At 42.3% G+C, this 26162-nt stretch overlaps 2 protein-coding genes across 2 annotated transcripts; one reads left to right on the top strand and one right to left on the bottom strand.

Moving 5' to 3' along the window:
- Nucleotides 1–1445: 1445 nt before the first annotated feature.
- On the bottom strand, nucleotides 1446–2239 carry dctpp1 (dCTP pyrophosphatase 1). Its single transcript, XM_063218401.1, has one exon. It carries the CDS (start codon nucleotides 2119–2121, stop codon nucleotides 1594–1596), a length of 528 nt encoding a protein of 175 aa, XP_063074471.1. The 5' UTR covers nucleotides 2122–2239; the 3' UTR covers nucleotides 1446–1593.
- A 154-nt stretch (nucleotides 2240–2393) lies between these two features.
- Nucleotides 2394–24302, top strand: gatb (glutamyl-tRNA(Gln) amidotransferase, subunit B). The gene is made up of 13 exons (XM_063218387.1): nucleotides 2394–2562; nucleotides 2672–2831; nucleotides 2944–3057; nucleotides 5154–5352; nucleotides 5470–5592; nucleotides 7428–7541; nucleotides 19498–19582; nucleotides 20536–20580; nucleotides 20936–21125; nucleotides 22428–22561; nucleotides 22972–23050; nucleotides 23227–23361; nucleotides 24038–24302. The coding sequence occupies exons 1-13, from the start codon at nucleotides 2399–2401 to the stop codon at nucleotides 24164–24166; spliced, it is 1671 nt and encodes a 556-aa protein (XP_063074457.1). The 5' UTR covers nucleotides 2394–2398; the 3' UTR covers nucleotides 24167–24302.
- The last annotated feature ends 1860 nt before the right edge of the window (nucleotides 24303–26162 follow it).

Below are 26162 nucleotides of genomic sequence, written 5' to 3'. Positions count from 1 at the left end.
CAACAACCGGAAAACCAGCCCAACCCACTTTCTTTACCTGAACGTGGGTTGCTCGCACATTTAACGGACTGACGAACGGACTTCGAAATGGCTGCGCATACCAGGGACAGGGACGCCATGTTAAATCAGGCTATAGGGCTTTTAAACACAATTATAGATTCTCCTGGAAATTCAGGCGTTAACATCCAGGCAGGTGTTAACAATTTAGCTCGTTCTAATAATTCGACACCAACACCATCAGCAGACTCGGTCCAAGATGAGGTCAATGCACTCTTCAGAAGATCCACTGGGGCCACCACCTCTGAGTCTGCTGATGGTGTTGGTGTCGAATTATTAGAACGAGCTAAATTGTTAACACCTGCCTGGATGTTAACGCCTGAATTTCCAGGAGAATCTATAATTGTGTTTAAAAGCCCTATAGCCTGATTTAACATGGCGTCCCTGTCCCTGGTATGCGCAGCCATTTCGAAGTCCGTTCGTCAGTCCGTTAAATGTGCGAGCAACCCACGTTCAGGCAAAGAAAGTGGGTTGGGCTGGTTTTCCGGTTGTTGTTTTTTCACTTCCTGTCTTGAGTGGACGCTAATATTTTTATTTCTGAAACTGTATCACCATTCATTTTATTATTTATATATATATATTTTTTTTACATAATAGAAGGGTAACGTTCAGAATGGTCAGAATATTCAATGTTTTCTTTACTCGGTCTGCATTTGCATAATGAGCTGGCACCTGGGCGGAGCTCGGCCCTTAATTTACATGTTAGCTCGCACACACAACACTTTTTGTGTGACACACTACAACTTACATACACACACACACACCACTTTCTCAGAGACACACAACACTAACGTCGTCGCGCACATACCATTTCCCTGTCATAAACACCATCTGAAATCTCGATTTTGAATGGTAGTGATGTGTAAGAAAAAAGTGGTATGTGCGTGAGGGAAAAGTCAAGCATGTGCGTAGTAACACTGGTATGTGTGCGAGCTTTAAGGGTGTATGTGCATAGAAGAGTGGGATATGTGCGAAGTAAAGTCTAATTATGTGTGAGCGTTTGGCGTGCATGTGCAAATAAAAGTATTGTGTGTATGAGTGTAATGTGTGTATGTGTGAGAGGCAAAAGTGGTGTGTGTGCGAGGTCAAAGTAGTTTGTGTGTGAGATTTTTGTTACTGCGTGCATGAAAATGTGGCGTATGCACAACGTTTTCCTGTTCGAGTGCAAGCAAATAACAGTGTACGTGCAAACCTTTCGGGTGCATGTGCGAGGAAAAGTAAGGTACGTGCAAGCTTTTAGCGGTGATGTGCGAGGAAAAGTAAGGTACGTGCAAGCTTTTAGCGGTGATGTGCGAGGAAAAGTAAGGTACGTGCAAGCTTTTAGCGGTGATGTGTATGCAATTCCTGACATATTGGCTAGGCGGCGCCTCATAGATAACAACTTCGGCAGTAGCTCGCTCAGGCTGAAGTAAAATCTTGAATAAAACAATTACCAAGTAAAGTGCGTTAAGCCAGTGAAAATAAAATATGAGCAACTTGTGTAGGACTTCACTGCACTTGATTGTTCAGAGGAACCCTGTCCAGGTTGCTGTGGGTCTATTCCTGATATTCAGTGTACTTTTTGGCTGATCCATGAACTTTACTGGCTGGGTATTTCAAGCGGTTCAGTGCCATTTTACGAAGGACAGCTTGAGGCAAATCGACGTGGCATTTCTCTGCCAGCTCCACCAAATAGATCAAGACATCACTCAATTCTTGTGCGAGGTGTTCTCTCTCGGAATCAGACCAGTTCGGTAGGCCCTCGGGAACTTCTCCACGCCACTGGAAGAGCTCGGACACTTCTCCAACTTCACCGACCATTGCCAGCAGGAGGTTTCGAGGTTGGTGAAACTGGTTCCAGTCCCGCTCGTCTGTGAATTCTGCCTGCATTCGGCGTATGTCCTCGAGCGTAGGTTGGGGGCTAAATGTATACCTTTTGTATTCTTGCCCACCGTTTACACCTGATGCGGCATGGTCGTGTCCATTTTCCTCGCTGCCGTGCTTTTCAACGAGTTTGCTGTCGCCATTCAGAGAAACCGGTGCGCCACTTTTCAGCTGAGACTTCTCTTGCAAATGATCGCCCATAGTCGAGAAATGAAAATGGAATATTACGGGGAAATTAGTAAATCCGAAGTGTAGTCGAACACGCGTAGAACTCCCGCCACTAGTCCCAACAATTTCCTAAACAGGAGTTTCTTCCGCCGTGACGTCACAGCACCGGAAATATATATGTGAAACTGGGGCGTGTCTTTGTAATGCATTGTGGGGCTCGTATTTTTTCAAGATCCCGGCCATATCTGGCTTGGCGACATTAACGCGTACAGAAACTTCACTTCCCATATAACCCCAGGACTCAACAATCATGGCGGCTACCTCAGCAGGCTTGGGAAGCATGATACAAAACGTCAACAAAGTAAAACACATTTCTTGTTTTTCTTCAAGTATGATGTCTAATGGCATAAGGAGAAGAAGAATCAGCACATGCATACGTCTCTATCAAAGTCAGCTCAAAACCAAAAAGAAGAGGCAAGTTTCAATGTCATTGCTTTTCAACTCAGGCTAACCTTCCGACGTTGCAGGCTGCAGAGCGTACAGGCTTTGACAGCTATCACATTTTTTAATTTTTATTTTACAGTGTCAGTGTTCCTCAAAGGATGGTGGGGGTGGTTGGCCTGGAGATCCATGCTCAGATCAACTCCTTGTCAAAACTTTTCTCTGCTTCAGAAGTGAGGTTCTTGGCACCTCCGAATTCACTCGTATCGTTCTTCGATGCATCTCTTCCAGGCACACTGCCAGTAAGTATGCAGGGCAAGTTGATTTAGATTATTTGTGGACTGATTTGTATTTTGACAATCTACAGTTTTGTGATGAAAAAAAACCTTCAATCGCTTCCGTTCTGTTCCTCAGGTTCTGAATAAGAGATGTGTGGAGGCTGCAGTGATGACAGCGCTGGCTCTCAACTGCTCCATAAACAGAAAATCCCTGTTTGACAGGAAACACTACTTTTACGCAGATATGCCCGTGAGTCCACCTGTTGTCTTTCCATTCTCAGAACTAATTAATATGTCTGTGGAAGAAAAAGATGTTGACAGGAATCAGCTCCATGGCATTAGGATGAATATGAATTCCCCCATCCTCCCTGCAATGACGAGAATCCTGAATAACTTAGTAGACTACACACAAATATAATGTACGCTGACATGCATACTGAAAAACTCAATCAGATGGAGGTGTTCCTCAGCTTTCTCTGACACTGAGGCAGAACTAACTATTGTGTAGTTTGAGTGCTGAGTGACATCCTTATAAAGAAGTGCCGTAATCATTACTTTGAATGATGTCATTTCATATGAAATCAGACACTTTCAAACCTCATTGGCATAAGAGCTTTATTTGTGTGATTAGGGTGGAAAGATAACCAAGGAAGGAAACAGATCTAGTGTCCCCTGAATGATTTAAAACCTTCCTTGTTTTTATTTCCCTTAGGCTACTAACTTACTGATGCAAAACTTATACGAAATCTGTTTTGCAGTTCTCTCATATTTCGTATGATTAGAAAACTCTGTCAAACCTTGTTAAAACCTGTGCCAACGATATCAACATATGTTTCAAATCTCGACATTAACACTGCCAGACTATTTTAATATCCCAAAGAATATTTCCCTAGCCAAATGCCTCATTACAAGGCTCACATGTCTTGTTATAGTTGTTGAAGGGCATGATCTAACAGGGTGCCGAAAGGGTGACGTAAAGCAATTTAACATTAACTTAAAATCCCAGTAAAATCCCAACCACATAAACAATTAAGTTCATCAAGTTTGTTTAGCAAAGTTAAATCTAGGCTGTTGGATTATATTACTGAAGCAAACATTTACAAATGTAAAATCAGCAATTCTGTCAATCCAGCAACAATAAACACACATATCATATCTCCTTGCTAAAGAGGTATGCATGTGTGATACCAGCAGCTCAATAGGATCCTCTGTTGAACAGAGCTTACATTCAGAGCAGAGCTTGCCTCCTCTTTCCCAAATTCAGCTCCAAATAAGAAAAGGTGATGCAATCTATTGCAAAAATGTACTACAACAACTTCAAGCAGACACACAGAATACTAGATGGTAATCTATTTTTCTCGCTGCTCGGTTTTCACAAGAATCCATCTCTGAGTCCGTAAAATCCATCGTTCCTGACAGAGAGGCACTCTGGTTTAGAATCACTTGCTTGGTTTAGAAACGAACAGTATATCTTAAGATATTAAGATTAGAACTCATCATATAGATGAGTCAGTCAGCAGGATTTCTTAACCTGTGAAGATAAGATCATCAGGCTATAAGCTAAATACTGATGGCTGTAAACGTTAGTGTGACTCATCAACCAACAGCTAGTGACAAATTGATACAACAATTGGACTTACACATAGAATGAAATCATTGAGTATGTTTAACACAAAGCCCATCAGTGCTGTCACTAACAAGATACATCCATTATTTCAGTCAGTTGTCAAAAAGCAAAGTCTAGGATAAATAAAATGAGTAAATAAATAATAAATGTTGTATGCACTCTATAATGTATAGAGTATTATGGGAATGATGGTTACATGTGGACATTATTCAGTTACAAAAAGTAACTGTTAACACTAGTGCTGTCACAGTTACCATGACAACAGATGAACCCCTTGTGCCAGTGATGGATTTATTATTTACATCAGCTCACAGATGGTTTTGTTTGATGGCTATATAACAGATTTTCGAAGGAAGAGATATGTCTGAAAGACATTCTGTGGTTTATGTCTCACAGTAACAACAAGCTGCTAATGGACTCAGAAAGACCATGGCCACATGCTCGCACGCCTCTTCCTCATTAGGTTTGTCTGTGTGGATGGGGGACAAACTTAGTATTAGGCTCATGCCAAGAGTACACAGTCTGTTCCCCCAGTGCAGCAAAATCATTGAAGACTTTTCCAAACACAAGCACCCATGCCTGCCTCTGTACACAACCATTGAAATAACCCTTTCAACCATTGAAATTACCTTATTCACTGTTGCATGTTAATATCATGTCTTGAAACCATGCACAGATTTCCACTTACGATTTTTTACTGTTATGTCATAATTCCCCAGGCAGGTTACCAGATCACCCAGCAGAGGCTGCCTATTGCAGTGGATGGCAAGCTGACCTACAGCTACTTGGGAGGTCCCAAGAGGAATCAGATGTTGACCAAGAACGTAAACATCAAACAGATCCAGCTGGAGCAGGACAGTGGCAAGAGCCTCCACGATGAGCCACACAACCAGACCCTCATTGATCTCAACAGGGCAGGTGATGCAGCATGGATTGTCTGTGTGTTTGTGTGCCGGTCCTCAAACATGTTTTTAATTTAGCATGTAATTGATTGTGTGTGTTACCGTCCCTGTTTGTGTGTGTGTGCGCCTATAGGGGTTGGCCTGATGGAGATCGTGATGGAGCCTGAGATGAGCTGTGGAGAGGAGGCAGCGGCAGCTGTCCGGGAACTGCAGCTCATTCTGCAGACACTGGGGACATGCCGGGGAAACATGTCAGGCAAGAGTTCTTTTCCCTTTTCCCATATTTCTCCCCTCTCTACTCTTGCTTCTTTTCTATCAAACCACTGATTTATTTTTCAAGTTATGTAGTAAAACAAACCCTCAATTAAGTATTAAACTAGAACCTTACATTCATCGTGGGGTGTAAGTCAATCCTTCATCATTAGGTGCTCCTGGCTAATGTATGAAATAAGATGAAAGGAAACATTGACTGCTACTTCTGATCAGTGGAATAATGTGATGATAAGACAGAAGATCATGATGCTTGTCCGATGATAGGATCAGATAGATACACTTCTCTCTTGATTATACTCTATTTAAAAAAAAAAAAAAAAAACTAACCCCTCTTTGCAACTGCACTTGTTGTTCTGTATATCTCCTGTGCACTTTGTATTTGCTTGTGATGTTGGCTTGATTATGTCCTCTTTTGAAAGACGCTTTGGTTATAAAGCGTCTGCCAAATGCAATGTAATGTAATTATACCCTATAGATTACCATACCATGTTTTGGTGCTTTGGTGGTATGGGCATTATAACTCCCCAGACATAACATGCCATTGATTTTCAAGAGGGTTTTATTTCTGGTGAGTTGAGAGAATGCCCATACCACCAAAGCACCAAAACGTGTTGTGGTAATTTATGGGGTATGATCAAGAGGGAAGTGTGGGTCAGCAGTTAAAAAAACCCTAGAAATTAACTCAGAAAGTGCAGACCTCCGCCAAGGAAGCTGTTTGAGTATTCATTTGACTATTTTACACCCTATTTTTATTTTAAGTCTTCCTGCCTTCTTTTTGTGGAGTTAGAAACTGCAATGCCATAATTCGCCCTGTCAATTTGCGGTCACTAGGGGCGTCCAGATTTCTAGACTAGCAATGGTGAAGAATCTTTTTTTAAAATCCTGGTTCCGGTTCGTGGTCCGGATCACCACCAACACTTTAATCACTTGTTCCTTGGGTCATGACCAACAACTCCACAGAGTTTCATCCAAATCCGTTCATGCGTATTTGAGTTATCCTGGTGACTGACAGACAGACAGACAGACAGACAGACAGACAGACAGACAGACAGACAGACAGACAGACAGACAGACAGACAGACAGACAGACAAACAGACAGACAGACGCACACGACGGAAAACATAGCCTCCTTGGTGGAGGTAAAAACAACTGACAACAAAGCATCAGGCATATCTGGGCTTCCACAACTCCCATGCAATGCCACTACCATTGACTTCAATGCTAAAGAAAAAAATGCACATCATGGCAGTGATTAAGGCAAAGAGATTCCTAACCAAATATTGAAGATTGGAATGTCATTTAGAAAGTACTATATTTCAACTGATTTGATGTGATCCAAATATTTATTTTTTTCCTGAAGAAAAGGGTGATTTCATCACAGTTTTCTATTTTTTTGAAATCCACAATTCATGGTTTATTTGGGCTGGAAGCCCAAGACATGTAAGAATAAACAAATTAATCAGTGGAATACTTTGTGTGCCATGAATCTATAATCTATGAAAGTTTAACATTTTATTATGTTCTTTTTTTTTGCTGTCAGACTGAACTAAAACGTAGCATTCACTTAGCGGGAAAAAATAGAAATTATTACAGAGGAGGCTGTGTCACTTGCAGTCGTATGCCTGTTAAATGGGGAGGATGAACTGAACAAGCACAATTTACTCCACATGCTGTTAAATAAACTCATCAGATGGCAGAAATACCAAGTTCTGGTCTAAATAAAATGCCCTTTGGTGTCATTAACAATCATCTACAGTTATGTAGAAATATAGGGGTAGGCCGATTGGCGGTAACAATTTCCCTTTCCCCTTCCACAGAGGGCCAGCTGAGGGTGGATGCCAACGTATCAGTGCACATGCCTGGGGAGCCGCTTGGCATCAGGACTGAAGTGAAGAACATCAACAGTGCCCGATTCCTGGCTAGGGCCATAGGTGAGGGCACACACTGGAAAGAAGACCTGAGGTTGTCAAAGCTTAAACACTCCATTTCCCTTATTTCCTGCATACAATCACATAGTAGTAGTTCACATCATTTTTTAACAATGTGCCTGTAATGAGGTGTGAGTCAGACTTTTTAAAATGTATGTTTTTGGCTTTTGACTTTAATATGGCAAAGACAGTGAAGAATGAGACAGGAAGTGAGTGAGTGGGAGAGAGAGATGGGGTAGGATTGAGATATGTCCCCGGCTGAACTCAGGCAGCAACCCCAGGAAATGGTTTTCATGAGTTCAGGAATTGAATTTTGCTTTTACTCTACATTTACCTGCTATTGCTGTTTAAACATCTGCATATTGAAATGGAAGACTAGGAAAATGAAAGACACACACACACACACTGTACACACACTGTACACACTGTACACACACACAGGATAAAGGGGTAGTCTGTAGTGTGCTCTCTTGTGTGTGTTCTGATTAGACTGCGGTGCCCCATCGCTCTGAGTGGGTGCAGGCAGCTAAGGGCAGCTCACTGTTGTAATTATTATGCACATGCTTTCAGTCACACTGGGAGACACAGATAAGACTGCACACAATGAGCCTATAACCCTCCCCTGTCTGTTGCTGCGCCTGCTGATGCTCTTCCACGGCCACACACTAGAGATAGGAGAAGCCTGCGGAGGTCTCCAAAAGCCCACACATACAAACTCCTACACTGTCATCTGAATCCAGTGATTATACCCCTCCATCACTGCACGCACACACGCACGGCACACGTGCACGCACAAAGGTCCTAATCCCTTAAGGTTGACTTGACTTTTCTTCGTCTGATGTTGAGCTCAAAGAGGATAGATTGCCATGGCCTCTGTCGCTCTGTAAAGAGGGGGGTGGGAGAGACGGGACTCTTGCTGTGATCAGACAGGAAGACACACAGTCTTACGTCTTAGCAGTAGGGACGCATTCTACACCAGTGGACTCTCTACCCTTCGACTCCTTGTCAGTGGAATGCACAGCTGAGTGTGTGTGTGTGTGTGTGTGTGTGTGTGTGTGTGTGTGTGTGTGTGTGTGTGTGTGTGTGTGTGTGTGTGTGTGTGTGTGTGTGTGTGTGTGTGTGTGTGTGTGTGTGTGTGTGTGTGGGTAGATACTCAGTTTGCGATGTGTGTAACCCCCCTGACTACTGATACTCCTGGACTATGTACACTTTATTTTTGGTGTGTGTGTGTGTGTGTGTGTGTGTGTGGGTGTGTGTGTGTGGAGTGACACAGGGGGTGACGTGTGTTTAACCCCCCATCTCTTTTTCTAAGGAATACAATGGACATTGTTCTAGGAAAGAGACTATGGACACTCCTGGACACTTTATGGCCACCTTGTCTTGGCTACTATGTGCCACTTAGCTAAGGCACATGTGAACACTGTGGACACTTTACACTTTATATTTGTGCGTGTGTGTGTGTGTATGTGTGTGTGTGTGTGTGTGTGTTTGTGTGTGTGTGTGTGTGTGTGTGTGTGTGTGTGTGTGTGTGTGTGTGTGTGTGTGTGTGTGTGTGTGTGTGTGAGATAGAGAGAGAGAGATGCCTTGGCAATAAGTATGCAACAGCGACCTATATATGATTATTTTATTTTATGTGTAAATATGTGTGTTATGTCTTGTGGACAATGTCTTTATGTCTTTATTTATGTGTGTATGCTACTTGACACCTTAATTTCCCCCTGGGATCAATAAACGATACTCTACTCTACTCTACTCTACTTTTGATGAGTGCTGAACCATTTGGGGGCACACATTTGGCAGAGCAGTTCGCTTGGTTGAGATAGCAAGTGTGTGGATTTTTAGATGCGTCCCAGCATCTATATAAGAGGGTCTGTCCGTCCGCTGTCCGTCCGTCCGTCCGTCTGAAACGCATTCCTTGTCTGAAACGCTGTCTTGTCTGAAACGCTGTCTGAAACGCGTTCCTTCCTGTGTCCACAAGGCGGAGGCAGAGAGGCATTTTGGCCTGGAGCGAATGTGTGTCAAACGTATATAGTCAGGGTCATTTTTCCAAAAAGATGAACCCTGAAGGCAAATCGTGTTAATTTTCGGCATACAACTGTTTTAGGGGTATTCAAGGGTGCTGAATCCAAATCTGCCGTATGCCGGACGCAAAAATGTACAGAAATGCCTCAAAACGGGCAAAATCCAATATGGCCGCCGCCACCAAATAAATAGCTCACAATCACTTTTCTTTTGGACTAAAGAAGGTATAAATTTTAAAAAGGTATGCATTTTGATGTTTTTATACATGGGGAACCCCATGGTGTCTTCAGATTTAAGATCAGATTTGAAGAAAATGCTTAACTCATTGCCTGGCAGCAATTTTCTAATCGGGGAGCCTTGTATTATCAATGTTTCGTAACATTTTGACTGACCTTTCAAGAGCCACAGAAAATATTTTACAATGCCTATGCCTAAAGCAACACTACTAAAAACATCACTGGACTGTCTTCTTTCAGTTGGAAAAAGAAGTATGTGTTTACTATTTTCTGTTCTTTAGTAATTGGCAGTAGAACATAGGGTGGCGTCACCATAAAGACATGGCTTTTTTAACCCCAGAAAGAGGCCTCTTGAGGAAAACTAGACCTGCTTTTTGCTTTGATGTCAAAGGTCCTATGATAGTGTTAATCTTTGGCATACAGCATTTTTAGGGGTATTGAAGGGTGCTGAAATAAAATCTGCTGTATAATAAGTTAAAAAAATCCCATAAGGCCTCAAAATGAAAGATCAAATATGGCCGCCATCATCAGACTAATGGCCATTGCATTGCATATCTCCTTGATTAAACAAGTTAGACTCCTATATATTTTTGTATTTTTATGTTTTTTATATTTTTTTTAGGTATTTTATATTTATAAAACTATTTACAGATTATTCTATATACATATTTACAAATAGCAATTTTCTTTCGATTTTAATGCAATGCCCATTTTAATATGAATCCATGTTTCCCCTAAAATAAAGTCCTTCCCCTTTTCCCTATTGAAAGACTCTTCAGAATCTTGCTGAATCTATATGTGGCCTATATTTAGGTTTCTGATTATTAGAATTTTTACCACATGCCTATTGTATTGAGATATTGAGACTTAATCTACGAGGATGAAGAGACATGTTCATGTCATTGTAAAGAATTAACTTAATATTGAGAAGAATTTACTTGTAGAAGAACTATTTTATCTTACTCCGAATCATCATCCTCCACCTGTCCAGTGTTTTGGCAGCAGTTAGTGAGTTTGTGGCAACTGCATGACTCCATGCAATGCATGCCACTTTTCCTGCAGCTGCAGCGTTGGCTGAGGCACCCCTTGAGACAAGCACAAGTTGTAACTTCTTGGCATGCTTTGGGAATTGGTGGTAGAGACAGAAGAAGTGGGACTAAAGTCCCATCCAATTCCACCCATCCCATCTCAGTGACTGGTGGGAGAACAGGATGAGGTATGTGGGCCTGATTCCAAACAGTGGCTTGATAATGTGCGCGCATAATATGGAATCGTGCGGCATCTGAAGTCGGTGGCAAAGACTCCTGGGTACGGCCGCTGCAAAACAACTTCACTCTTGCTTTGTCACAGGTATGAATCTCTGGAACACGATACATTGTACAGATGAATCTCTCAGCCATTTTGATTGCATTCTCTGTTAGAGGTCCTGTTCCAAGGTCAACAAGATCCTTGTGGTGATCAAGAAACACCTTCCAGGCTGTTTTCTTGCTGTGCCCACTAAACTGAGATACACTATCACACCCAGTGATGGCATGGAAAGCAAGTAATGCATTTAATTGATCAACTGTGAGCACCTTGTGAATTTCATGCACTGGAAAATATTTTGGAACTTTTGATGTACCAGCCTTCATGTAAAGATAAGTACAAGCCATTTTGTTAAAGTGTGCTAGAAGTAGAAGAAGCACATCTGTATCTCGTGCTGACACAACTAGTGTGTCCAGTTTTGTATGTATGCAATGCAAAATTAGTCTTGTATCAGCTTCCTCGTGATCAGCTTGTAAAGAGGAGATGTCAAGACTTGGATCTGACGCCATGGCAGTGGTTGTGTCCGCAAACCCCCCAGACACTACAATTGTCTGCTCTCCCTTTGGGCTGTGTTTGATGAGATGATTTGAGAGGAAATGTGCAAGGTCTGCTTTGTTATCATCAAGTGCCATAAAGTTGGACCAGTCTGTTGGTAAAGACACTGATTCACTTTCAATTTTGCGTCGAATTGGCTGGTGGCGTTGTGTCCTCTTCTTCCTTGTACCTGCCTTAATGGATTGTTTCTGGTACCGATCAAAAACAACATCCACCCTCTGGTAGGAAACACCCATCTTGCACACAGTGTTAGAAAACATGCCAGCATATTCACCAAAGGTTGTTATGTCAGATGGCTTGCCAAGTGCCATAACAAGTGCTTGGCCATCAATTAGCAAAGAACTAGGGTTAGAAAGGGTGATCTCAGACAGAGTTTGTACTTCATCTGTTAGAATGTTGAGCATCACTGATTTGTTAGTTGAATGGAGGCTACCATTGGTTGATGCTAGAGATAGAGGAATAGACATGAGTTCATGCTGGAGGATGTTGTCAAGGTTGATTTTGCGTCCTGCTCTGTAAGCTGTTATGAGCCTTTGCAAAATGCTCCTATCTGTCTTGATTGTGTTTTGCCTGCCCTTGGAAATATGCACAACCTCGTAGAGTGAAGAAAATGTCTGTGCTTTATTCCTCCTGATGGGTGTCCTCAGATCAATGTGTGATTTACTACCTGGTGGCTCACACAGGCGTTTCTCTACAAATTCCTGTAGTTGTTCTTTTCCAAGTTGTTCTGCATTGAGCAGAGATTCCTGAATTTCTCTTGTAACAACGTCTTTGTTCATTATGTTCTTCAACATATCATCACCATGCTGAAAAGCACCTTGCTCATTCAATGATGCAACTATTCTGTTCTCATCTGTGTCATCTCTTTCCATTCTGCTTTTAGAACACTCATTGTGTGTATACTCATCATCTTCATTCTCCAGACACATTCCCAAAAGTGCTGTTGTCTTTGATGCAATGATTGTTCTTAAATTGTAGGACAGAGTCCATCTACTTAGTGCAGTTGCCCTCCTGGTGATGCCAACAAGGCCTCCACTCTTTTTTCCTGTGGCATTCAACCACTCAGTGCTTTGGTCTGCTGATACTTGGTTGAAGCGCCTTTCAGTTGCTTTAACAACAAAGTTTCCTTGCTGGAACTCAAGGAGGACTTCTGGTGGGAGAGCTGACATCTCAGCCAGGTATACTGTTCCCCATCTAGCATAGTTGGTATGATCATATCTGAAGAAGAAGGGCAGCATGCGTTTGAAGGCGTAAAGATGGAGATCCCACAGCCCATCACGCTGTGCTCTTGTGAAGCAAAGTAAGATGCTCACCATCGTCATGTACCCCCACCAGAACGCAGCATTTGGGTCTTCAACCAGAGATGCTCTGAAGTCTTTCAGAGGCTGTTGAAATCTGTCATTACTGAGTTTTTCAACCATCTGTGCTATGTGTAATGCATCTATTGATTTACAGGCCTCTGAAAGCTCAGATGTAAGTGTGCCGTCAACACCATCAAGGTACACATAAAGATGTGGAATTAACAGCTGCCAGAGAGCTTGGAGTGTGATCTTGTGTACCCTCATGGCACGCGCATATCCTTTACCTGTCATGACTTGTTGGGCTGCATTGACCCCCAGAAAGCCACATCCCACCCATAGCTCACTCAGGCCAGAATCTGCCATGTGTCGACCAATTACACTTAAAAAGTTCATGGCAATGTGAAGACCTCCAAGGCATGGTATGAGGACATCTTTGTATTCCTCTACTGACCACTTGAGCTCAAGCAATTTCGGAAACAGTGCCTCATCAACTGTCAAAACAGCATGGTGCTGTCCCATGGATTTGGATACGTGGAGGACTCTTTTAACAACTGTGTTAAGTGTGTCCAGGTCTGATGCAGGTGCCTGTATGATAGGTAAGTAGCCCACTGTTGTTTTGGGTGGATTTACTGTGCTGCCCTCTTCATTGTAAAATGTCCAGGATGGCATTGGATCGTGTGACATTCTTGACAACATGAATGCCATGTCTGTAGCATGTGCTTTTTGTGCGGCAGAGCAAACATAGTCAGATGACAGACTAAAACAGCTGTTCGACAACACTCCACTGTATGGCCGCTCTGTGATTCCTCTCTTTGATGCAGGTAAGATGTCATTCATTGCCCTGGGGATGACTAAGGGGCCTACTTTGCATGAAAATGTAATTGTTTTAAGCAGATCTTCTTCTGCTGGACCACGCTGCCAGGCAGCAACTTGAGTGGCATGGAATGTGCCCTTTCCATCCAACGTACACTCGTTGATGTCAACATTGTCAGTGGAGAAATGAACAAATCGACCTTTTACTAGATTTTGAGGCACAACAGATCCATCATTCCCCATGGTTTGCAGTGTCATTTTAGCTAGAGCTGTGTCAAGTTGGAGAACTTCCCTGTAACTCATCACATGGCCTGCCTGATGAAACATGTTCACCAACCTCTTTGATCTTGTGGCTTGGTGTAGGGCACTAGCCATGCCAATGTGCTTAGGAGTAAGGAATTTGTCTCCACTGACAGTGTACATGAGATCTTGTGCAATGCTGGTGATTCTAAGATGTTGTTTAGCTGCACTCTTTTCGTCATTTGGCTCATCATCCTCAAGCTGACATTGACCACCTACTAGCAAACTAAGGAACATGTACAAGCTGTTGGGTATGCTGTCAATAACCCGCTCTTCACTTATGTCTAATCCATTTGGCCTGGGATGTGACATCATGTCACCTCGGATTGTCAATGCCACATGAACCATGCTGAGAAACATATCTTCATTGTGGTATTGAAATGATGGGATGAGTCTTTCATCATTTAAGGCTTTGTCTGACATCATTGCAGAAACTGGGATATGGCGAAATTTGAATGGTACCAACACAGTGTGAGGTTCATTTCGAGGTTGATCATGCAGCACAACAAAATCATATATGCCATCAAGATGGCTTGCCAATTTGTCCTTGAAAGTGCTTCTGCGACTCAGAAATGAAGGTGGTATGTCAAGTTCAGCATCAGACACTATTGCACAGTACCTATTCCAAACATCAACAAGATCTAGAACATCTGCATTATTTGCCAATTGTTGGAGTTCTTGGCAAAGCCACACAAATGCCATCTCTGAGCTCTGGTGTGCCTCCAACTGTTTGGTCCGCCGAGTAAACTTAACCATACAACTCCGATGGTATCTTCCATCTGCAGCTGTTAGGTCATTTACACATGCCAAACGAACTCTTAACAATTGGTCATACTTCGCTGCCTCGAGTATTCTGCTACTGACTTTCATTTCTTGAATAAGATGAAGTGTTTCTTTCTTTTCGTCTTGGCAAAAGATGCATTGTGCCCAATCTGTTGTAGGTGTTTTGCTTCGTAGTTTAACATTTTGACAGTAGGTACTTGATGCAGGCAGGCTTGCACTTTTGTTCTCTTTCAATCCAGATTTCTGTAGCCTTTCCAATTTCTCTTTACTCATATAAAGAGAGCGACAGTTTTTGTGCCATGAGAATTTCGTAAGATTGTTCAAAAATAATGCATTCAAACGGTCTGTTGCCTCTCGGAAATTGTCATTCTGTAATTTTGACCTGAGTTGCCTCACACGATCAACTGACTGAAGGCTTTCCTTGGTGACAGTGAGCCTCTCAGTAGTGTCTTTTTGGCATATGATGCAAAGCTGTGACTCGTGTGGCACTGTTCTTTTCTGTGCATGTCTTTCAGCAGCCATGATTAGCTCTATCCAATAAGCTTTGTTTCGCGCCCAAAGGCGCTTTATTTTAAGTACTTGTGTGTGTTTTTTTTTTTTTTTTTAAACCTATAACGCTTATGGAATGAATTCACCTGACGGGACTATACGTTTGTGCACAATCAGGCTGTCAAAGAGTAGAGTTACAGCACAGAAATTACAGATGGATTCGATGGCAGACCCAGCAGTAAATGAGAAGCAAGAAAATACATTCACCAGATCTTATATAGTTTTGACCAGGCAAGGCTTTCAAGAATCATTACTGAAGGCAGAGACCAACTGAACCAGAAAACTATCTAAAGGCAGATACAGGCATATAGCTCAGTGAACATTCTAAAAGAAAACTGTCGCAATTAATTAGAGGCAACTTGCATCAGCGAGGAGCGCAGTGACAGAACTGTGAGCTGAATATGTGAATGAATTGAATATGTTGCATGTAACAGTCAGGTTTTATAAGAACTGGTTACTTGCATATCCTTTGTGTCAAAGCATATTGCAATAGCTGTTGAAGGGAGGGCATGATCCTTTGTACATTCTGGCAAATGTTTAGAAAGAGTTGTAGGGCAATGAGTGTTTGAATAGTGTGTGATTATCCATCTATCTCAGAGGTCATAGTGTCACGGTGACATGCCAACAAAGTGGAAAATTCCTAATAGGCGATTTTGTCCTTTGGGATGTTACGTATAAAGGCCACCAAGTATTTTTGGAATCATTCACAAGCATTGATATTTAATAATCATTAAATCAGATTAATGATTTCTAAAAAGTTGCTAGCCCTTTTCCATTGTGAAATTAGCCATTTGGATATATTTTCCGGACATCAGCATGTTATGCTTGACGTCATACGCAATGTCATGATGTCATGATGTCATTTGGCGATCTCCGGCGACTTTCCCAAGAGCCAATGCCAGCTTTCAGCTTTTTTTTTTTGTTTATAATACTGAACCATAGTGAAGTTCAGTGGTTAAAAGTCAGCTAACATGATAATAACCTTATGGCACGGTTCAACAAAAAACAATTGGAATGTTCATATCTTCAAGCTAGAGTCATTAGTAGCTACTAGCACTAGTAACTACAACATGTCAATGCCATATCCAGAGCAAATACAGCAAAATAATGGAGAAACTTCTTCAGCTACCTCAGCTATTTCATGGTTTCTGATGTAAAAGTACAAAGATCATAATGATTATGTCAGCTACTTTGGCGTAATACTAATGATAAATCCTGATGTGATATTTTTCCATTATGGAACAGTAGTCGTTATACAATCAGTAAAGCCACCAGTTGCTCCAGTTTGCTAGCTAACATTGGTGCTACCATATAGGCTGCTCACCCATAGTACAAGCAAAAGATTGATTCAATAAATTAAATGGCTTGTGTCAACATTTAATTACATATATCTTACACTGTATGTACTACACCTAGCCTTAACCAAAATGATGGTGATTATTTGTTTATTTATTTGCCTGTATTGCCTATGTAGGCTAAGACATAAACATATGTTTTTGCTTCTAATCTCAAATAATAGCACAACAATATCTTCTCCTAATAGGAGAACCTATTAATGCATAATATATTGAGGGGGTTACATTGTTTAATCAAAGAGATATGCAATGAAATGTGCATTAGTCTCTGGTGATGGCGGCCATGTTTGAACCTTCATTTTGAGACATTATGGGAATTTTTGACCTTGGTATACAGCAGATTTTATTTCAGTACCCTTCAATACCCCTAAAAATGCTGTATGCCAAAGATTAACACTATCATAGGACCTTTGACATCAAAGCAAAAAGCAGGTCTAGTTTTCCTCAAGAGGCCTCTTTCTGGGGTTAAAAAAGCCATGTCTTTATGGTGACGCCACCCTATGTTCTACTGCCAATTACTAAAGAACAGAAAATGTTAAACACATACTTCTTTTTCCAACTGAAAGAAGACAGTCCAGTGATGTTTTTAGTAGTATTGCTTTAGGCATAGGCATTGTAAAATATTTTCTGTGGCTCTTGAAAGGTCAGTCAAAATGTTACGAAACATTGATAATACAAGGCTCCCCGATTAGAAAATGGCTGCCAGGCAATGAGTTAAGCATTTTCTTCAAATCTGATCTTAAATCTGAAGACACCATGGGGTTCCCCATGTATAAAAACATCAAAATGCATGCCTTTTTAAAATTTATACCTTGTTTGCTCCAAAAGAAAAGCGATTGTGAGATTTTTACCTGGTGGCGGCGGCCATATTGGATTTTGCCCGTTTTGAGGCATTTCTGTACATTTTTGCGTCCGGCATACGGCAGATTTGGATTCAGCACCCTTGAATACCCCTAAAACAGTTGTATGCCAAAAATTAACAAGATTTGCCTTCAGCCCCTTAAATAAGCATCTTTTCAGAAATCCTGCCTAGACTAATACGATATGTTACCAAACCGGCAAGGCTAAGCTGATTGCATTGTGAGACAACTGAGGGGTGCATTCAATTTTCGGCATTGTTTTGCGTTTGGACAGTGGTAGGCAACTTCGTTCCTTCTCCACAGCACACCAACACCACTGTGAGTGTCACTTAATGTTCACGGTCTTGTGATAGGCCTACACTTCGGCTGATAGTGTCGCGTTGCGCAGCTATTTTGGTTCATCAGAATGGAAATTAACGATTCGGCTGATAGTGTCGCGTTGCGCAGCTATTTTGGTTCATCAGAATGGAAATTAACGATTTACAAGTCGGCAGGCAGTATTTCACACAGATGTTTGTGCTCGGATAGAGGGGCGTTAGCATTGCATAACGCTCCACGACATGGAGCCGTAATAAGTTGACAGGCGACCAGCAGCGCTACAGCACTTCCTCTAAACGCGAGTTTGCAAACATTCTGCCACTACGTTTCAGTGAGTAGTCAGTGTTCTCGAACTAGTAGACAGATGGGCCATTTGCATTTCACATACGCTGTGTTACTGATGTTCTCGGGCATATTGCAAGGGAGAACGCTCCACGACATGGAGCCGTAATAAGTTCACAGGCGACCAGCAGCGCTACAGCTCTTCCTCTAAACGTGAGTTTGCAAACATTCTGCCACTACGTTTCAGTGAGTAGTCTGTGTTCTCGAACTAGTACACAGATGGGCCATTTGTATTTCACATACGCTGTGTTACTGATGTTCTCGGGCATATTGCAAGGGAGAGTCGTTTTCTGCTGGCGGCGCGTGGACCCCACAGGTGCTTTCCCTTGCGCTCAGAGAGAGCACGGGACAGAACGCGTCTTTTGCTTCGTTTGCAGTCGTATGCATTTGGTAAACTCTGCCACTGAAGCTCACTGCTTTGTGCCTTGACGGTAAAAAGCTGGCATTGAAAAAAATTAAGCGCACAATGCATCCAAAGTGTGAACCCATAGCGCATGATTCACCCAAACGGTTTTATTTATTTATTAGGCTATTTGGCGATGTTTAGTTTCTTTCCCACATGCACATGACGCTGAAATGGCGTGATAGCCTACTAAAGGTTGAAAAATAACCTAGTACTAATAATATCTGGTAATTTGTAATGTAGCCACTTGATCTATGTGAAATTTGAAATTAGATGCTTCTTTTCCAAATCCAAGCATGATGACCTTATTATAGCCTAGTCTAAACTGCAAAATACAAAGCTTTGTCTCGTCATTTCACTGCCTGCCACATTATTTGGAGTTTCCATGGGCAATAGGCTATGACCAATAAACAAAAAGCACATCCTCAGAGGGGGGTGGGCGTTGACAGGTTAGGAGGAGGCCAGCGGGGCGTTTTGGGGGGGAAAAAGGTTGGAACTGGCATAGAGGGACGCATCTGTTGTCCGCCTGTCGGCCTTGTTGTTTTGGGACGTGCTGGTTCAATGCATTTGACAGTCTAAAATATGAGCAATGACTGCCAGCCAGAATAATCCGGGTAACTTGGGAAGCCACTTTTGTGGTCTGCTTTGAACATAGTCCTCATAAAGTTATTTTCACTTTCATTTGCATTTTCAGTTTATCCTGAAGTGTGTGTTTGTGTGTGCTTGTGTGTGTGTGTGTGTGTGTGTGTGTGTGTGTGTGTGTGTGTGTGTTTGTGTGTGCTTGTGTGTGTGTGTGTGTGTGTGTGTCCATTATTAGATTATGAGATACAAAGGCAAACAGACCTGCTAGAGCAAGGTGGAACTGTGCAGAATGAGACCCGGGCCTTTGACCAGAAAACCAGGTAAGAGGATCTATGTGGCACGTTCACAGATTATTATACACCCCATGTGGCACACATTTTTATTATAGCATGCCATCATTTATTGTCTCTTTTGTACAGAGATGTAGATGCCACATGTGTTCCATTTTCTATGGACTAAAGGTGTTGGGTCATGAAAATATTAAATACGTACGGCACGGTTTTGTTTGATGATTTGCTGTAACTGTGTACCTTTGGCTAAGATGTGTAGCCTGTTGCAGCAGAGAGTTGATAAGCAGGAGTAATGGCTTTTTTTCTGCTTTGCTGGGAATTCTGTATAAAATGATAAATTGGGCCATTTGGACTGGGTCGATTGTTCTGCAACTGGCTTCTTGGCTCATAAGAAATGTGCACACACCCATTGCACAGTTGCACAGCCCATTCACAAGCAGACATACACACAAACCTGGAGGAATGACACCATTAGAGCCATGAAATGAGCTGCATCTCCCCCAGATGGGTCCACACACACACACACACACACACACACACACACACACACACACACACACACACACACACACACACACACACACACACACACACACACACACACACACTTTGAAAAAGTAAACAAATCTCTCTCTCTCTCTCTCTCTCTCTCTCTCTCTCTCTCTCTCTCTCTCTCTCTCTCTCTCTCTCTCTCTCTCTGTTCTCTGTTTTACATACACATTTCAAGCTTGGCCTTTTTGGCTTACACGTGATAGACATGGGAAGAATATAACTTCAACAACAGTCAGGTTTCCATACATTACATTACACTATTACACTAAAGATGCTTTTACACAAAGAGTTTTTTTTAGGTTCAGGGTATTGCTTGCTGTTCCTGAAGAAATTCAGCCTGCACATTTCTCATCACTTTGAGAGCAACATGTCAACATTGGGTTATAAATTGATGTGTACCGTCTCATTAAGATGTATGCTTTGGTTTGCAGCACAACCGTTCCAATGAGAGACAAGGAGGACTTCCAGGACTATAGGTGAGTCATCATCCTTACAACCAGAGAGACAATGTGGTGGTGCTATAATGCAGTGTTTCCCAACCAGGGGTACGTGTACCACTAGGGGTACGGGAGCACACAACAGGGGGTACTTGGAACAATGTAATTTTAACTAATGCATGGTGCATAGTCACACTGCATTAAAGAAGGTGCTGTAAAACATGAGTTTGGGGGTACTCATGGCACAACGAAAAGGCTTAGGGGGTACATGACACAAAAAAGGTTGGGAAACACTGCTATAATGCAATGGCTACACATGAAGCAAAAAATGATGGTGTGTTCATAAAGTACCTTAGTCTTGGTTTTTATTAGTGTCATGTGTTTTTGTGTGCAGGTTTATGCCCGAGCCCAACCTGCCCCCTCTGCGGGTGTATGACAGTGCTAGCGTGCCGGCAGGGCTGGACTCATCCCAGCTGGTGCTGGTGGACCAGCTGCAGGCCGGCCTGCCTGAGCTGCCCAGCGTGCGCAGGGAGAGGCTGGTGCGGACCTACAGCATCCTGCCAGAGCACAGCTTCACACTGGTGGTAAGGATACGGCAGACGGAGTGCATGAAGAATAATGTGGGGGGCCTGTAGCACAACATCTGAATCCTCATAATCATGAATACTATGCTTTGAAATATTACTCAGCTGTCACTTAATTTCACACACCCAACAGATAATCAGCCCAGCACTTAACTGCCAACCATTGAGGCATGTAGGTGGTCAAGACTGCCTTTTGAAGTTCAGAAAGGGGATCAGAGTTCGGATGATGGTGGATTTAAATGACTATGAACGTTGTATAGTATCTCTGAATGCATAATACGTATATCACACTATAAAGAAGTCCTGAAGGCAATATGCAATAACAGGTTTAAACGCTTTCACTAGTAAGATGTTCTCAGTTAAGTGACCACTTTATGTATACGGGGCATTCCAAAAAGTTACACTCTAGATCAGGGCTATTCAAATGGCGGCCCTGGGGCCAAATACGGCCCTTGGATGGCAAGGTCCTGCCCCCCCAGAAGGTCAGAACAACATGAAAACAAATATGTGCTATCTGTGGCCGTGCATAATTTCTGATCATTAACACTGCAGGTTGGGGATATATCTCCTATGCATTCACATGAGAGTGAAATTCTATCTAAAACAGTCTCATAGACCATACTAAGGCTACTAGGAAATAGAGACGCAAATATCTGTTCTGTCTGGAAAGCTATCCACTTGTTTCGCACCGTAACCTCGAACACTGTGCTGCTCGCAGTTTTGCAGATTCTATGTTCGGCCCCTCTACTGGAAGGAATGTGAAAAATTGGCCCTCAGTGACTTTTAATTGAATACCCCTGTTCTAGATCATTGTAGAGCAAGTGGTTTTTAAAATGCATTAAAAAGTCTTTGTGTAATAGAACTTACAGACATCATTTCATTATTTTGCCACCACCTGCTCTCCAAATGACGCCCATTCTGGATTGCTGACGATGCAATCACTTTCAGTGACAGTTTTGGGTTTCATAGCATAGGCTTTAGTCATCATGAGAATAAGTTTTAATAAATACCCACCTAACATACTGTAGATTTTAAGTGTCTATGTTTTTTAACACTCTGTATATAATCTATTTTAGAGCTATTCTAGAATGCTAAATTAGCGTTACAAGACATCACAGCAGCAGTATGGCACAAGCATAGTAGTACCAGCAGGGGGCAGTAAAGGTTATTTGAGTTTCTCTGACAGTGGCAATGTGTAAGCGTAGGGGACTATGCCTAACCTTTGGTTTTACTGCAACAATAGCTGCAGGACAAAGGTGCTGGTTGACTAATTGAGGCTAATTTCTTTTTATTTTACCACAGAATGATGACGAACTGCTGGACTATTTTGAGAGTGTGATGAAGTCGACCAAAGCTGCCCCTTCAAAGGTGATTGGTTGGGTGATGAAGGAGCTGGTGGGATCCCTGAACCAGCAGAATCTGGAGATCAGCCAGAGGTAAGAGACTCCCAGTGGCGTCCGCAGAACCTTTTCTCCGCACTCAAATAAGATTCTTATATTGAGGGGTGCATAGGAGAGCTTTACTGTGTAGAGTTTTAAGAGATGTATTCTTTATCAATGGTTTTACAGCTTTTTGTATGTGGTCCAACCTATATAAATGTAATTGTGTTTTCCTCTCATGACTATGAATCAATGTGAGCTGAGTGAGTTTACAAGGTTGTGTGTATGATAACAAGTATGTGTGCACATGACTATATGATTGCTTTGGTTCAGTGGTCAGAGATGCATCATCGCTGCCTGGATTCTCCTTAGGTGCTAATGATGATAACATATGAATGCTGTCTTGTTGTTGCCTGGTTTTCACAAGTTCCAAGGCCCAGGCTAGTCTTGTTGTGTTCTGCTTTCAGCCCAGTGTCCCCTCACGCCCTGGCTGAGCTGCTGGACCTGTTGGAGGCAGGACACATCTCTTCTTCAGCTGCCAAGCACGTAAGTGACACTGCCTCTCGATTGGGGAGTGTGGCCCAGATCACTACTCATAACAGACATCAGTTTTTGTCAGAGGGAGCGCCAGACTCAACAGCATGTGTAAGTGCAGAAGAGGTTTGGTCTCGTGTGAGCTGATGGGATGAGATAAATGCGACTGCTTTTGGTCTTGGTTTCAGGTCTTCACAGAGCTGTGGAAAAGCCCAGGAAAGAGTGCAGAGCAGATCGTACAGGAGCAAGACCTGGGCCTGCTGTCTGACCCTGTCCAGCTCCGCTCGGTCTGTCAGAGGGTGGTGGACACGCACCCAGAACAGGTGACAGCTGTCTGGGCCAGAGTGCCTCTCACAGATACAGCAGGGACACCATTGATTTCGGCACAGACTGTCATCATTTGAAGGTTTATATCACGCCAGTGCATTCAGCGTTGAGGTGCGATGCCTTTGCAAGTAGAGTCGTGGTTCTTAGCGCTGGGGGAAAGCACTTTTGTGATGTGACACGGTTCACACAGTTTTCCCACTGTCGGCGAATTTCTGTTGCTGAGGCCATCATCTGAGGCTATTATCTGGCTCGCTAAACATTAAACACCAAAATGCTCTGCTCTGCCCTGACCAAAACCATGCTTAACCCTAACCTGTAAGTAAAGCAATGTTTCTGCTGCTTTACTTTTGCCAAGAACAGCGAAACAAGCAAGGGAAATGGCGAAATTGTGCTGAGACCAACGCCATCCCTAAACCTAACCTGACAAAGGTCGTTGTGGAGCACAAGTCAACATGCAAAGGCTTAGTGTACAAACGTGATAGATGGTTCAAATCGGCGCGTTATCTTACTTACTTGTATGATGACATGTTGATTTGCAGATGAAACTAAAATACATACAAACACAATGTATTATTATTTAGGTTCGAAAAGATAACAACCTACTGTATGTTAATTGACGCGTTACATTTCACTTTACGGTAAATTGTGGCTCACCACCAATCTTTAATACAGGTCCGAGCTATTAAGCAAGGAAACCAGAAGGTCCTGAACAAACTCATGGGTGAGGTGCAGAAGGAGACCAAAGGCCGAGCCAACCCAGTACAGCTGCGTGCCATTCTCCAGGAGATGGTTTCAGTCTGAGGGACGGGCCCAGTGGGCGCTTCGTTGGAATGCCTCTGTGGGGAAAACATCTGAGATGGGAGCTCACAGGCCTCATGGCCCTGCTTTATGATAATGCTAAAACAGTAGTGCTAGTAGTCTGCATCTGTATGCATCAGCAGTCATGTAAATAAATTCTATTTATTTTTGTAATTTATGAGTTGTCTCCTTTCGTGGCTATGGATTGTAAAGGAAGGCCTCTCCTCCAAGATGATGACGGTACCAAAATGAAATGTGCAGCATCTTGTTCCTCTGCAATAATCCAATTCTACCCAGAGTTTAATTGGTACTGTGTTGAAGTAGGAACAGTTATCAAATTGTAGAGCACCATTAGCAACTGAAAGGAAAATGAGTGTTTTAAAAGCTTTCATACTCCTCCTGCACACATTGTCATTTTCATGCACCCTTATGTGGTACTGCAGGAACTGTGAATACTAATTAGGTTGGGCCTACATAGCACTGAAACACCTCCGCAGCTCATTGTCTACTAAATCAGCTGTTCCAAGATTCTCATGACATCACTCCTTATGTAAAAGATAATCACCTAACCACCACAATATGCTAATATACTGTGTACATGGTTTATAGTATCGGAACAATACATTTCCTTCATATGTTATATTTCTCTGCAACCCACAACAAGCTGAAGGGTGATGAGAAACTAATAGGCCTATCCCATTTTCAGGGTTATAGTCACATCAGTTAACTTAGCAGTTGATACTTATTCTTTGCATGTCAACAGACATGACCATTGGCCTTACTGGTAGCAGATGCTAGTCTGTGTCTCTCAAGCAGTGAAGTGAACTGACAGACATACTGGTCAGAGCCAAATAATGATCTCTGTGTACAGCTCTGAAACAGATGGGTGGTGACTGCCCTCTTGTGGTATTATTATCTTAAGATTTTGCCTGGTCCCCATATATTCAGAATCATTACTGTATAAATGCAATACTTACATGGTTCACAACAGCAATATGTAATAGTTACATTGTGTGAATAGAATTCATTTTCAGGAAGAGTATCTTATCTTCATTTTGCATTTTCGTGTTATAAGAGGGGAATTGACTACTTGGTCAGTCATGCGGCTGCTGTGTGGGTGGTAATGGTGAATGACAGTAGTCACTAGCTAGACTGGATTACATTCATTTGGGGAAGTTTGCAGATGTTAGAGAATAATACATCCAAGAAGCAAGTGTATGGACAGAAATGGACAAGTCTTCCTTGCGTAGTAGAATACAGTGCTATGTTGACACATGAACAGACGGCGTATTAAGATGAAGTAGGCCTAAGGTAAATGACCATTAATCATAACTCTCATAGGCTCCTCCTTATGACTTTTGTTTGTATTTATATGTAATTATATGTTTCAATAATATGTGATTATATATTTCTGGAATTTAATCAGTATTTTCATGTGGTTAAGTTGGTAGTGATGGGACGTCGATTTAGTAGCTTGACACCAATGAACATGTCATGTCACAAAAAATGTATCTTATTTTTGGAGACATGTATAAATGCTACTTTGAGTTTGAGTATTTCACTTGGAGTTACAGTAAGTAGCCTGTACATGACTGCCTCGATCTTCAAGTTTGATCTTGTGCAACTAACAGCAAAGGATGCCCTGCTGGTAACAAAATAAAACCATGGCTGACCTGTCTAAAACCTCCTTGAGGTTCAATCCCTTCACTTAAAGGTGCTGCTTTTTATTTTTAAAACCAAAACACCATTGAGGGACTACATTAGTCTTTGTGTCAACCTAGGCTATTTTCCTCTGATGTCCTTCCCTACAAGGTCAGTGTAAAAACACATAATGGCTTATCTGACCAGAAGGCAGAAAAGGTTTGGATGACTGCGTGGGGACCCAGTTTTCAACAAAAGCCTCCATTTGAATGGAAGATAACTGCACAAGAAGGACAAAGCCTTATAAGGACAGCTCTCCAGCCCTTGTATTTTGTCATCTTACTAAGCCACTTGCTTC

The sequence above is a fragment of the Engraulis encrasicolus genome, chromosome 16 (assembly GCF_034702125.1).
Source record: "Engraulis encrasicolus isolate BLACKSEA-1 chromosome 16, IST_EnEncr_1.0, whole genome shotgun sequence".
NCBI classification, from domain to species: domain Eukaryota; kingdom Metazoa; phylum Chordata; class Actinopteri; order Clupeiformes; family Engraulidae; genus Engraulis; species Engraulis encrasicolus.
Note: the sequence above shows the minus strand (reverse complement) of the source record. Positions and strands in the feature narration are given on the sequence as shown.